The sequence below is a fragment of the Lutra lutra genome, chromosome 1 (genome assembly GCF_902655055.1).
Source record: "Lutra lutra chromosome 1, mLutLut1.2, whole genome shotgun sequence".
In the NCBI taxonomy this organism is placed as follows: domain Eukaryota; kingdom Metazoa; phylum Chordata; class Mammalia; order Carnivora; family Mustelidae; genus Lutra; species Lutra lutra.
The window spans coordinates 218,923,432-218,936,162 of NC_062278.1; the positions used below are offsets into that span (position 1 = coordinate 218,923,432).

At 58.4% G+C, this 12,731-nt stretch overlaps 1 protein-coding gene across 3 annotated transcripts; it reads left to right on the top strand.

Moving 5' to 3' along the window:
• Positions 1 to 807: 807 nt before the first annotated feature.
• Positions 808 to 12,398, top strand: KHSRP (KH-type splicing regulatory protein). 3 transcript variants are annotated; one of them, XM_047709114.1, is made up of 20 exons: positions 808 to 1,150; positions 2,714 to 2,810; positions 3,435 to 3,473; positions 3,823 to 3,862; positions 4,748 to 4,797; positions 5,036 to 5,107; positions 5,832 to 5,889; positions 6,204 to 6,378; positions 6,569 to 6,667; positions 7,027 to 7,125; positions 7,252 to 7,354; positions 8,045 to 8,145; positions 8,270 to 8,414; positions 8,499 to 8,659; positions 8,744 to 8,853; positions 9,680 to 9,768; positions 9,881 to 10,078; positions 10,183 to 10,260; positions 10,348 to 10,508; positions 11,585 to 12,398. In XM_047709114.1, the coding sequence occupies exons 1-20, from the start codon at positions 893 to 895 to the stop codon at positions 11,591 to 11,593; spliced, it is 2,142 nt and encodes a 713-aa protein (XP_047565070.1). In that variant the 5' UTR covers positions 808 to 892; the 3' UTR covers positions 11,594 to 12,398. The 3 variants fall into 3 exon arrangements, with proteins under 3 accessions (XP_047565070.1, XP_047565079.1, XP_047565060.1); XM_047709123.1 differs by having other exon boundaries at positions 809 to 908; positions 1,050 to 1,150; positions 10,348 to 12,398; XM_047709104.1 differs by having other exon boundaries at positions 809 to 1,150; positions 10,348 to 12,398.
• Positions 12,399 to 12,731: the final 333 nt, after the last annotated feature.

Consider the following 12,731-nt stretch of genomic DNA (forward strand, 5'->3'; position numbering starts at 1 on the left):
CGTCAGGCCGAATTCCCCGCAGCCGGTCGGCACTGCCCACGTCGACTGCCATTCACTCACTCTGCGGCTAATCCCGGCTCGCGTTTGGCGGCCGGCTCCGCCCCAATGCAGCTCCTCTTCCACTGGCTCCCACCAAAACTGGGCACCTTCATTTCCTTCCCTGCCATTCGTCCAGAGCGGTGTCCGTCACCTTGCACCCGCCCCCACCGCCCAGCCATTGGCTTAGCAATCAAGACTAGCAAAGGATTCTGGTTAACAGGGAAAGCCATCCAGTCCAAACCTAAGCGCGTCACCCAGAATTCGTCAGGGGTTGGATTAAATTGACTGCCAATCTTCGCAAGAACCGCCTTCTGCGTGTACTCATTGGCTTGCGTGCACGATTATCTCACCTGGCGCCCGCCTAGTCTGGTCAAAGGGACCTTTCGCCAGGCCCCTCCTTCCTATCCACTTGACTCTCCGGAGTCGTCAATCCGGTTCTGAAGTCGCCCCGTAGTTCTGGAACTCCCGATTCATTGGGCTTCCTGACTTCTCGGGTCGCCTTGATTTGCCCGCCCAGCATCGGCAGCCCGCATCCCACTGCCTCCAAGACCTGTCAGTCACGCGGCACCTCCCGCCCACTACATCTCGCGGCACTGCGATTGGCCGCTCGCCTCCAGAGCCCGCGATTGGTGTCCCAGGAGCAGCGGCCGCCTCCCATTGGCCTGGCGGCGCCGTCCGTCACGCCGGCGGCGGGAGGGGGCGTCCCTCTCCCCCCTCGTCGTCTTCCCAGCCGCTGGGTTCCCAGAGTGCTCCGCGGCCGTGTGGAGCGAGGCCTTGTTCCCGCGTTGAGCCGCCGCCGCCGCCGCCTCCTCCTCAGCTTCAGCCTCCGCGCCAGGCCCGGCCCCGCCGCGCCATGTCGGACTACAGCACGGGAGGACCCCCGCCCGGGCCGCCGCCGCCCGCTGGCGGCGGCGGGGGAGCCGGGGGAGCCGGGGGCGCCGGGGGAGGCCCTCCGCCGGGCCCGCCGGGCGCGGGGGACCGGGGCGGCGGCGGCCCCGGCGGCGGCGGCCCGGGCGGGGGGTCGGCCGGGGGTCCCTCCCAGCCGCCCGGCGGGGGAGGCCCGGGGATCCGCAAGGACGCTTTCGCCGACGCCGTGCAGCGGGCCCGCCAGGTGAGGAGGCCGCGGGCCTGAGGGGCGCGCGCGGGCGGGGGAGGGGGCGGGGTCACGCGCGCGCGCGCGCGGGGTCGCGGGGGGGGGGCGAGGCCGCCGTGGGGTCACGTGGGGCTGTAGGCGTGGGCCTGGGCTGCCCAGGATGTCTCCAGTGGGCCCCCCGCGGGTGACCCCCCCGCAGGGGAAAGGGGTGTCCGGGGGGTCGCCATGAACGGCCCCTGGATGTTTAGTGGCCCCGGAGGGCTGGGACTGACTTTGGGGAACCCCCCCACTTTGGACACCCGAGGGCACGCTCCGCTCTCTAGGAAGCAAAGTGTTCCTCTTCCCCGGAGGGGGGTAGGGTCTTGCTTTGCCCTCACCTCCCCATCAGGGCAGAGAGCTGTTTGCCCCCGACCCAGTCTCATTTTTTTGCCCGCTTCCCGGGGAGAAGGAACTGTGGGAGGAAAACAGCCCTTCCTCTTGAGCCTGGAAAGGGGGACCCTTGCTGCCAGAGTGGCCGAGCACTTAGGGGAAATGAGGAGGGTGGGCACAGGGGCTGGCTCTTTTTGATGCTTCCGGTGGCTTGAAAGCCTGGTCTCTCTCTCTTTGGGAAAGCGGGGAGGGTCCCACCGATGTGTTTTGAGGCATGATGATAACACGGAGGTGTCACAAGCCGGTGTGACTGACCTCCTCGGCTCCTTTTGCAGCCCCCCCACGTCCCTCCCGTAGGATGGGAGAAGTTTGCTGTCCTCTCGGGAAGCTGCCGGGCTGGGGGCCGGCTGGTGCCTTTGCTATTGAGTGCTTTCCTGGGCAGTTCCAGTGCCTCCAGGGCAGAGTGGGAGGTCCCGTTAGGTGAACACCCTGTTCCCGCCCAGTGTGGTCTGTGGCTTTCTCACCTAAGGAGCAGGGTAGGGTTCTCACCTGCCCTTCATCCAGGTGCCCACCAAACTGCCTTGACAGAGAAGCAGTTGTAACGAGGCGAGTTGATGCTGTTGGCTGGGCTGGGAGTAAGTCTTACCCCAGAAGCTCTGGCTCCAAGCCTTAGAAGGAGAATTGGGGGCGGTGGAAAGATAGATCCTTAGTTCATGGTTTGTGTGTCTTTGGAAAACTTGTAATAGACCCACAAATGGACTCTGGTTTTAAGTTTGTGGGATTGGGGTTATCTGCAGTTGCTGCTCACGTGTCTGATATGTAACCTGTGTTCTCAGAAAGGGTCTTTTTGTTTTGGTGGAGTGAAGATTTTGGATGCCTTTAAGCAAAAAATTTCCCAAAACTTGTCCAACAAATGGCAAGTTTTCAAGAAAGGAAAGTTGTGCTCTTCACCGTCCCAGAAGAGCCGGGCTACAGTCACTGTTTCTGCCTCCCTCGTGGAGGCGACCCAAGGACCCTCCTGAGAGCAGATCAGTGTGGATTGGGGTCCATTTGCAAACAAACGTACGCGCAGATCCCATCTAGAACGGGGTTTGAAATTCCTGGATGACTCTTGAACGCCGAGGCCCTCGAGTAGGTTCTGAGAAGTTGATCTGAACACCAGGGAGGATTGGTTGTGGTGGTAACCTTCTGTGCTTACGATTTTGATTCTAGATCGCAGCCAAAATTGGAGGCGACGCTGCTACCACAGTGAACAACAGCACTCCTGATTTTGGTTTTGGGGGCCAAAAGAGGCAGTTAGAAGATGGAGGTAACTGCTCGTTGGGAAGAAGGCCTGGGCGTAGAGTGAAGGTCTCCGTTTGAACACGGTCCAGCGTCAGGGAAGCTCAGTGCCCTTTGGTTTTTTCAAACCCCAGCAGTCCCAGCTTTGTTCGCTCTCTTTGTTGGGCTGCCATCCTGGGGTGTCGGGTGGCTGAGAGGAGCAGGTTGATTGTGACTAGGTCCAAGTTGTAAGTTCTCAAGATCGGTCCTCCCCTTCTGGTAGGGAAATGCTCGCAGTCGGGTCGAGGCCCCATGTAAGTGCCGTTTGGCTGGCCCAGGGCGTGCAGCGCTGCCCACGGTGGCCAGTATAATCAGTGTGGGGATCAACCGAAATGGGCCTTACACCTGGGCCCTCCCTGACCCTGACCCCGGACTCGAATGCTGCCATCATCGCTCCTGTTATAAAGGACTTTTTTACTGTTCAGTGCTGGTGGTGGGACTGAGGGACGTCTGGCCCCCCTCTCCGAAGTTGGTCCCTGCTACTCTCCTGTCTTGGCTCTGATATTGGGGGTGGGGGAGGGGGGCTGTTTGCCAGGCCGCATGGCACCAGCATTAGATTAGAGGCAGCTGTGGGTGGGTGGGTGCAGCATCTGACGTCCTCTCTCTTTCACAGACCAACCGGAGAGCAAGAAACTGGCTTCCCAGGGAGACTGTAAGTCCATTGGATGATGCAGGCAGAGGGCAGCTTCAGGGTCTTAAGAGGTTTTTAGAATTTGGGAGCTAGAAGCTCTGAGCAGATGGCACCTGTTCTTAGTGGAGGCTCTAGGTCCTTAGCATCTGGAGTCCATGAACTTTAGGGATCCCAGAGCCCCCTGGAGATGGAGGCGGAGCCAGTCAGATGGGCGGTGGGTTCGTCACACACAAGCACTCAGGGAGGCCCAGGAGGACCGTACTAAGTGCCAGCCACTCCTTGTGCAGACAGGACTACCTGGGGGCCGGCGGTGTTCAGGGTCCCAGAGAGGAGCCAGGCCAATCTTTGCTTTGAATTTTCTCTTCTGCAGCCATCAGTTCTCAACTTGGACCCATCCATCCTCCCCCCAGGTGAGTTGTGATTTGGAGAACACTTGCTTTCTTGTCGGTCAGCTATCTCTGGCTTTTTTTGCTAAGTTGGGGGAGAGCTGTGTCTGGGGGCTGCACCTTTTCAGACCTTGTCCCCGCTGCTCGCTTGGTCACAGAGAAGCCCAGGAGGCAGAAGAGCTGCCTTTGCTCCTGCACTTGCCTGTGTGCAGGGCCCAGGGAGGGGCGGTCTTTGCGCCCTGTGGCTGCCTGCGCTGTGGTGGGACACTTAGCGGTAGACAGCCATCTTTCTAGAAGGGCTGGGGGCCGCCCATGGGTTTCTTGTCCGCCTTCTGCAAATGCTTGATCCCCCAGGACTGGTGGGGCCCGGGGTTCTTTCCTACCTTTTTGCTGCCCACTGCCCATGACTTCAGTGGATCTGACGTAGAAGTCTTTGTGAAGGACTACATTGTTTCTTTTTTTTGCTTATACGAAATGCAGTAAAGTTGGCTTGTTACGGAGCTGACGTGGAAAAGATACAAACTTTTTTTTTTAAGTCAAGAGATCTGAAATGATTACCGGAATTCCATAGACGTGTCCAAGTATTTGCTCTTGCTCCGAGTTGGTGGGAGCAGCACTAGTTCAGGGACCACGTTGACCCCGACCAAGCCTCTTGTGGCCTGAATGGGGAATGTGAGGCCTTGAGAGTTGAGGGGCTTGCTGTGGGGAGAGGGAGCCCTGTGCGCTTGTCACACTCCGCTTAGGCCTGTGGGGTCCTGGTCCAGATGTGGTGGGAAGCATGGGCAGAGGCCAGTAGACCAAGGGCCCCACAGGTCAGGGGCTTTGGCTTTGAGGGGCCTTTTCTCCTGGAGACTCGTGTCTGTCTGCTGCTGCTCACTCGAGACTGACTTTCATTGTGTGTTCTTGCAGGACTTCAATGACAGAAGAGTACAGGGTCCCAGACGGCATGGTGGGACTGAGTGAGTGTGGGTCGCTGTGGGGTGTCCGTTTTCCCTGCCTCTCAGGGATGTGTCCTGGGAGCCCCTGCTGGCTCAGGAGCTTCTGGTGTGAGAAGGTCTATTGTCCTCTGCTCTCACCCGTCCTCTCTGGGTGGGGGGCAGGTGGGGCTCTCAGGAGGGCCAGGAAGCCCTGCCACACAGTGTTTTGAGCGCTGGGGTGCCCTCGTCAACCTCTGCATTACCCCTTTTCCCCACCTAGTCATCGGCAGAGGAGGCGAACAGATCAACAAAATCCAGCAGGACTCAGGCTGCAAAGTCCAGATCTCTCCAGGTACGGGAGCCCGACGCTGTCAGAACGGGCACGGGGCTGGGTGCGGGGCTGGGCTGGTCTCCTAGTGCGTTCATAATCATTCAACTGGACAGAAGCGAGAGAGGTTGGTATTTACTGAGCGCTTTCTCTATGCCAGGCGCAGGGCAAGGTCTCAGCCAGTACAGCACTGCACCCTGCAATGTAGCTGCAATTTTCCTTCCTTTCACTTTGTAGTTGGGGGAAGGCTGAGGTGGGAGACGGGAGGTTGAATATGGGAAGTTTTGTTCTAGATCTCGCTCTAAACGGTTAAGCCACCATCCGAAGTGAACCCCGGCAGGAAATCAGTGGGCATGTGTGAGGCAGGGAGATGCACCGGAAGGAATGCCTCTGAGGCCAGCCCGGGTCTGAATCCCAGTCTGGCTGCCCAGCTGGCAGGGGTTCCTGAGGACCGGCTCCGCTGCAGCGGGGTTTGTAGACTGGCAGTGGCAGGAGTGGCCCAGGGTTAGGACCGCCTTCTACCTCATCCTTTTCCTCTAAGTGGTCTAGCGCCTTGACTGGACTTCAGGCTTCCCGACCATGGTCTTGCGTGGAGCAGCTCCCGGGAGTCTGACGAGGCATCATGTGGTCAGGCTGCTGCGGGCAGAAGCAGCCATTGTTTGCTGTGCAAGTTTCCCCGTCTCAGTGGAAAGCCTTTTTCTAGTGTCAGTGGACCCCGGGCGGCACTGACCCTCTCTCTCCTCTGCAGACAGCGGCGGCCTACCCGAGCGCAGTGTGTCCTTGACAGGAGCCCCAGAATCTGTCCAGTAAGTCCCTTGGCAGGGCCTGTCATTGTGATGAGGGGAGCAAGCAGAAGCTCTCTCCATCCTCTGGAAAGTTGGGGGTGACTCCGCCCAGTTCCTCAACCCTTGCCCTCGCCAGAGGCCTGTACTGATGGTTTGATGGCCCCCCGACTTCGAAGAGCTGAGAGAACCACCTGAATAGCTCCAGTCCCGGGGACAGACCCTCTTCCTCGTCATCTGTCAGACTCACGTGTGGAGTCCCCTCTTCCCCTTTGAGCTGGACAGGACTGTCAGGCCCTTGATCTTTCGGTGTCTGAACCCCGCTCTTCCCTTCCCAGGAAAGCAAAGATGATGCTGGATGACATTGTCTCTCGGGGTCGTGGGGGGCCCCCAGGACAGTTCCACGACAATGCCAATGGGGGCCAGAATGGCACCGTGCAGGAGATCATGATCCCCGCGGGGAAGGCCGGCCTGGTCATCGGCAAAGGCGGGGAGACAATTAAGCAGCTGCAGGTGAGGGGTGGGATGGAGGACAGAAGCTCCTCCTGTCGCAGGAAAGTCTCCTTCTGCGTCTGCGTGTGCACACCCCACCAACGGCTTTGCCAGAGCCTCTTACCCTGTGTGGTCACGCCTGCCCCTGCGTGAACTAGCCCCAGAAAGTCGTTTGAAAGCCTGGCACTGACTGTCCGCATTGGTTGTAAAGGAGCGAGCTGGAGTGAAGATGATTTTAATTCAAGATGGCTCCCAGAACACGAATGTGGACAAGCCTCTCCGCATCATTGGGGATCCTTACAAAGTGCAGGTGAGAACCCCAGGGGTGACGGTCTGTCGGGAGAAGTGAGTGACAGGTAGGGCTGGAGATTGGAGTGAAGGGGGAGAGATTTTCAAGTGTGTTCTCTTGAAGTCAGCCCAGGGCTCTCACTCTCATACTGAGTTGGACAGGGTTGGACATGAGCAGGAGGCCTGAACTCTGATCATTCCATTTCTTACCTGGAGAATGGGGATGGCTGGCCATCCCTCCCTCTCAGGATGGCAGGTCAGGAGCTCAGCAGGGCTCTGCGGTGGGCTCAGCTTAGGTCCCTGAGCCCTTGGATCGTGGGAGGCTGGGGGAACAATGCTGGGGGGCTTGCCCTGTGCACACCCTGCCCTGTGTGTTTGCAGCAAGCCTGTGAGATGGTGATGGACATCCTCCGGGAGCGCGACCAGGGTGGCTTTGGGGACCGGAACGAGTACGGATCCCGGATTGGCGGGGGCATCGATGTGAGTGCAGGCCTCCCGTAGTAGTGGGAGGCCACGGGGTGGGTGTGACTCAGCTCTGGTGGGTAGAGGGCACCAGAACTGCAGGGACAAGACTTAGCTGACCCTCCTGCGTCCCTCTCTCCTCAGGTGCCAGTGCCCAGGCATTCTGTCGGGGTGGTCATTGGCCGGAGTGGAGAAATGATCAAGAAGATCCAGAACGATGCTGGCGTGCGGATACAGTTTAAGCAAGGTCAGGGGCCTGGCTGTGAAGATAAGCCAAGTGGGGGGTGGCCGTGTCTTCCGGTTCTGTCCTCGGGATTGCTCTGAGGCTCCACTGCAGAGGGCCTGGCACCAGGGAGCCCGCCGAGCCTCTGCGATGCCTCGTCGCTCCCAGCCAGCAGCACGTGCTCCGCGTCCCTCCTTTGTGGCAGAGCTGTGTGAGAGCTCGCGAAGGGCACATGGAATGTTTTCCCTTCATCAAATCTCCCCGTTTCCTCTTTCCCACCGAATGGCCCATCCTGACAGGGCAGCCGGGGTTGGATCAGATCACTTTGTCCCAACTCTGGGCTACTGCCAAGCCTCAGCGAGAGTCTCCCAAGTGGCAGGCCCATGGGGAGGAAGGACTTCTCTGTTGCTTTTCTGAGGTCTATTATCGTTCTCAGTTTCATAAAATGCATCTGTTCTGGGGGTGCCGCGTGCCGGAAGAAGCCTCAGCTGCTGCCCTGCCCTAGTTGGTCGGTTTTCTTCCTTGGAAACCCGGCCCAACCGCATTTCCCCCCCGCGCCTCAGTCCGTGGCGTGTGATGAGCGGCACTTGGAGCCCGAGATATTTCTGACACCTGGCTTGGCACGGTGTCTGCCTCGCAGAGGCGGTGTTATGGGGTTTGGTGGTGTGCTTTTCTGTAAAATCCGTCTCCCTGTTCTCTGGATGCTGGCTTCAGACGACGGGACAGGTCCTGAGAAGATCGCTCACATAATGGGGCCCCCAGACCGGTGTGAGCACGCGGCGCGGATCATCAATGATCTCCTCCAGAGCCTCAGGGTAGGTGGTGTTGGGCTGTGCTGCCAACGGCCGGTGAGGTCGGAGGGGACGTGCCCGGCCCTGCAGGGGAAATCCAGGCGCCAGGCTAGTTTTCTGCGCTCATTGCCTGTCTCCTGTCTCGCAGAGTGGTCCCCCCGGCCCACCAGGGGGTCCTGGCATGCCCCCGGGGGGCCGGGGACGAGGAAGGGGCCAAGGCAACTGGGGGCCTCCTGGCGGAGAGATGACCTTCTCCATCCCCACTCACAAGTGTGGACTGGTCATCGGCAGAGGTGAGTCTGCCGTTGGCATTCTATCTCTCCGCCCCCTTCCTCTGCTCTGCCTTCCTTCCCTTCACTGCCTGTGGCTCCCCGCAGGCGGGGAGAACGTGAAAGCCATAAACCAGCAGACGGGCGCCTTCGTGGAGATCTCCCGGCAGCTGCCGCCCAACGGGGACCCCAACTTCAAGTTGTTCATCATCCGGGGCTCACCCCAGCAGATTGACCACGCCAAGCAGCTCATTGAGGAGAAGATTGAGGTGGGCTCAGGGAGGGGCTCTTGGGGCCCGGACCCATCTCCAGTCTCCTTCCCTCTCAACTGACTTCGCTTCTCCTTTCTCCAGGGTCCCCTCTGCCCAGTTGGACCAGGCCCAGGGGGACCAGGCCCTGCAGGCCCCATGGGGCCCTTCAACCCTGGGCCTTTCAATCAGGGGCCACCTGGGGCTCCCCCACAGTGAGTAATTTTCTCAGCTTCCTGGGATTTGGGACATGGGGGGTGCTGTGCTGGCAGGAAGAGCAGTGGACCCCATTTTCATTCACCACCAAAAAGAAGATTTGATGTCACCCGTCCAAGACATGATCCAGCGTAGCCTCCTGCATTTATAGATGCCATTTTTGTCATTACTATTTTTTTAAGATTTTATATATCATTTGATAGCGAGAGAGGGAACACAAGCACAGGGAGTGGGAGAGAGAGAATTCCGGGAGCCCAATGCGAGCTCGATCCCAGGACCCTGGGATCATGACCCGAGCTGAAGGCAGATGCTTAATGACTGAGCCACCCAGGTGCCCGCATAGATGCCTTTTTTTTTTTTTTTTAAAGATTTTATTTATTTGGCAGAGAGAGAGAGCAAGGGAGTAACACAACCAGGCAGAGAGGCAGGCAGAGACAGCGAGAGAAGCAGGCTCCCCGCCGAGCAAGGAGCCCGATGCGGGGCTCGATCCCAGGACCCTGGGATCATGACCTAAGCCGAAGGCAGCGGCTTAACCCGCTGAGCCACCCAGGCACCCCATAGATGCCATTTTTAAAAGATGTCACAGATGTTGACCCTCGTCTCCTGCCTAACAGGCAGACCCGTGTATGTTGAATTTGGGGGACTTGGACATCTTCAAGCCAATGGAGTTTGAGGCTTGGCATTGTTCATCTCGCGTTTCCTTGAGCGAGGGGCCTGTGACTGAGTATACACAGTGGGCTCAGCCTGGGTCTCCTTCCTGCCAGCCACCCTTCCCCCGTGGAGGAGTGGCCCCAGCTCACTTGTCCTGTCTTTCTTGTCCCACAGTGCGGGGGGTCCCCCTCCTCATCAGTACCCACCCCAGGGCTGGGGCAATACCTACCCCCAGTGGCAACCACCTGCTCCTCATGACCCGAGTAAGTACAGCTGCCCGGGGGAGGGGCAGGACCGGGCAGGGGTGCTGGGGTGCCGGCGGGGAGGGCGGGGCTCGCTTCCGGTCCTGCGCTTCAGCCCGCTGCCCTCCTCCAGATAAAGCTGCAGCCGCCGCAGACCCCAACGCCGCCTGGGCCGCCTACTACTCACACTACTACCAGCAGCCCCCAGGCCCTGTGCCCGGCCCTGCACCGGCCCCCGCGGCCCCCCCTGCCCAGGGCGAGCCCCCTCAGCCCCCACCCGCCGGCCAGTCAGACTACACTAAGGCCTGGGAAGAGTATTACAAAAAGATCGGTGAGTGCGTGGGCCAGCACGGGGGCTCAAGCAAGCCCGAGGCTGGCGAGGGGCAGCCGCGTCCCTGTGCCGTGCTCTGAGTTCTCGAGGCCTTCCTCCCGCAGGCCAGCAGCCGCAGCAGCCCGGAGCACCCCCGCAGCAGGACTACACGAAGGCCTGGGAGGAGTACTACAAGAAGCAGGGTGAGCCGCCGGGGCCGCAGGGCACGGGCAGGGCCTGGCCCTCTAGGCCCCGGCCACACTCCTCACCGTGACTCCGCTTGCCCGCAGCTCAAGTGGCCACCGGAGGGGGTCCGGGAGCACCCCCAGGCTCCCAGCCAGACTACAGCGCCGCCTGGGCCGAATATTACAGACAGCAAGCCGCTTACTACGGCCAGACTCCAGGTCCTGGCGGCCCCCAGCCTCCACCCACACAGCAGGGACAGCAGCAGGCAAGTGGGAATTGCCACCCTCCTCCTCCTCCTTTTTCCTTCCAACCCCCGGCCACCGTCCATCCTGCCTTAGTGGGTAGCGCCGGAAATCCCTTCCCCTGCGGGGTGTGTCCTTGATGCCTGCAGCGGGGGCCGTGTGGCCAGAGGTCTCCGGGAGTCCCCACGAGCTGGGGACGTGTGCGCTGGGTCCAGAGGTTAAACGAAGAGGCCTCCCTGCGCCGGCCCGCTTGTTCCTGTGTGACGCTGTTGCGATGCTGGGGGAAGCGCGAAACACACAAGGTCGAACTGTTGAACTGGTGGGTAGTCCTGGGGGTGGGGGGCAGGCCAGCAGCACCAGACGTTGGTCGCCGTCCTGGCTGCTAACTCGCTCACTCAAAATCTGGCCACTTGGGAAGAAAACGGATGTGTTTTCCCCTCTCTGCATTACTTTTTTGGGTTTTGTTCTTGGCATTCTTTTATTTTTAACCCCACGATCTTTTCCTTGTGTCCAAGTGACTGTGTTGCAGGCGGCCCCAGCGTGGGTCAGCCCTGGCTCTGGTGGGACTCGGGGAGCTTGCCAAGGGGGCCGGCCCCAGGGCCCCTCCCGCCCCGCCTGGGCTCCGCCTCCTCTGCTCTCGCGCCTGCCTCTGTGTCCCGGTTTTGTCTGTGAAGTGGGCATGACGATCGTCGCCACCTTCCAACCTACCTCACAGGGGTGTTGTGGGGACACCGTGATCTCTGAGATTGTCATGTTGTGATGCGCCAGAGCACCTGCCTTCCGAAGACAGAGGGCACCCCTCCTCCCTCCCAAACCCTGAGCGTGCTTCTCTCCCTCTCTCCCTGCTCTCTGCCTCTGCGGCCCCGCTTCTCTCCTGGTCCTCATGTCTCTCTCCCCTCCTCCTCCATCAAGGAGCCGGTCTGACTTCGCCGAGTCCCCGGAGCACTTGACTAGACAGTTACAAACACATGGTTCCAGCCTGAGCTCACCACAGGCTGAGGAGCGGGGCTTCTTGGCCCCTCCTTGCCACCGTCCCCCTCGTCTCCCGCCCCCCTCCCCTCCCCGGAGTGACCAATTCCTATCTCTTCCCTCTCCGCAGGCTCAATGACTCGAATGAATGTGAACTTCTTCATCTGTGAAAATCTTTTATTTTTTTTTTTTCCATTTTGTTCTGTTTGGGGGCTTTTTTTTGTTCTTTTTTTTTTTTTTCCTCGTTTGTTTGGCGAGAGAGCGATGGCTGCCGTGAGGGGTGGGGGGGAGCCCTTGTGAGTGGCTTGTTGGTCATGGCCTTGGGCGATGCTGGGCTCTCACTCTCTCGCTTATTCTGTGTGTCTCATGCTTTTTTTCTTTCAAAATTGGGATCCTTCATGTTGAGCCAGCCGTAGAAGATAGAATTAAATCTGCCAAAAAAAAAAAAATTTTTAAATATAAAAAACACAAAAAGCAAACAAAACCTATAAAATTTATATATATATATATAAAAATCTCTATCCCTTCCTGAAACTGCCTCTTTCAGGGGAAAGCAATTCATTTTCTTCCTTCTACCCTTGGCCCTCTTCATGTTTTTAAAATAAACTTTTAAAAAGGAAAAAAAGTCACTCTTGCTATTTCTTTTTTTTAGTTAGAGTTGGAACATTCCTTGGACCAGGTGTTGCTGTCGCAGGCCCCCTCCCTTCCCCCAGTTGACCCCTTGGCCTCTGCTCCTCCTCTCTCCTCCTCCCCCCTGCCTCGCTCAGCTCCCCTGCAGCCCCTCCCGCCCCCCCCCCCCCCATCCCGGGACTGGTCTTGGGTTTCAACTGTTCAAGAGGACATTGAAACTGAAAACAAATTGAGAACAAAACAAAAAATTGTATGGCAGTTTTTACTTTTTATCGCTCGTTTTTAACTTCACAAATAAATGATAACAAAACCTCCCCGTGTCTGCTGGGTGCCGTCTCTCTCTTTCTTTCTTTCTTTCTATCTCCCTCTCTCTTTACTTCCCTCCTCTCTCCCCTGCCCCCTGTAGAGTTTTGAAGCAGATGTTTGTTTGTTCCTTATAGATGTTGTAAAAGCCTGATAATGGTGATTGGAAATTACAAGCTTTGTGTTGTGTTTTTTCTTTCCTTCCTTTTTTTTTTTTTAAAAAAATAGTTTTCTGCAGGCGCATTGTGCTTTCCTAACTCCCCCAACCCTTTTTTTTTTTTTTTTTTTTTTTTTTTTTTAAATAAAGTGCTTTTTGTCTAAAAACTGCGTGCTGGCCGCAGTTG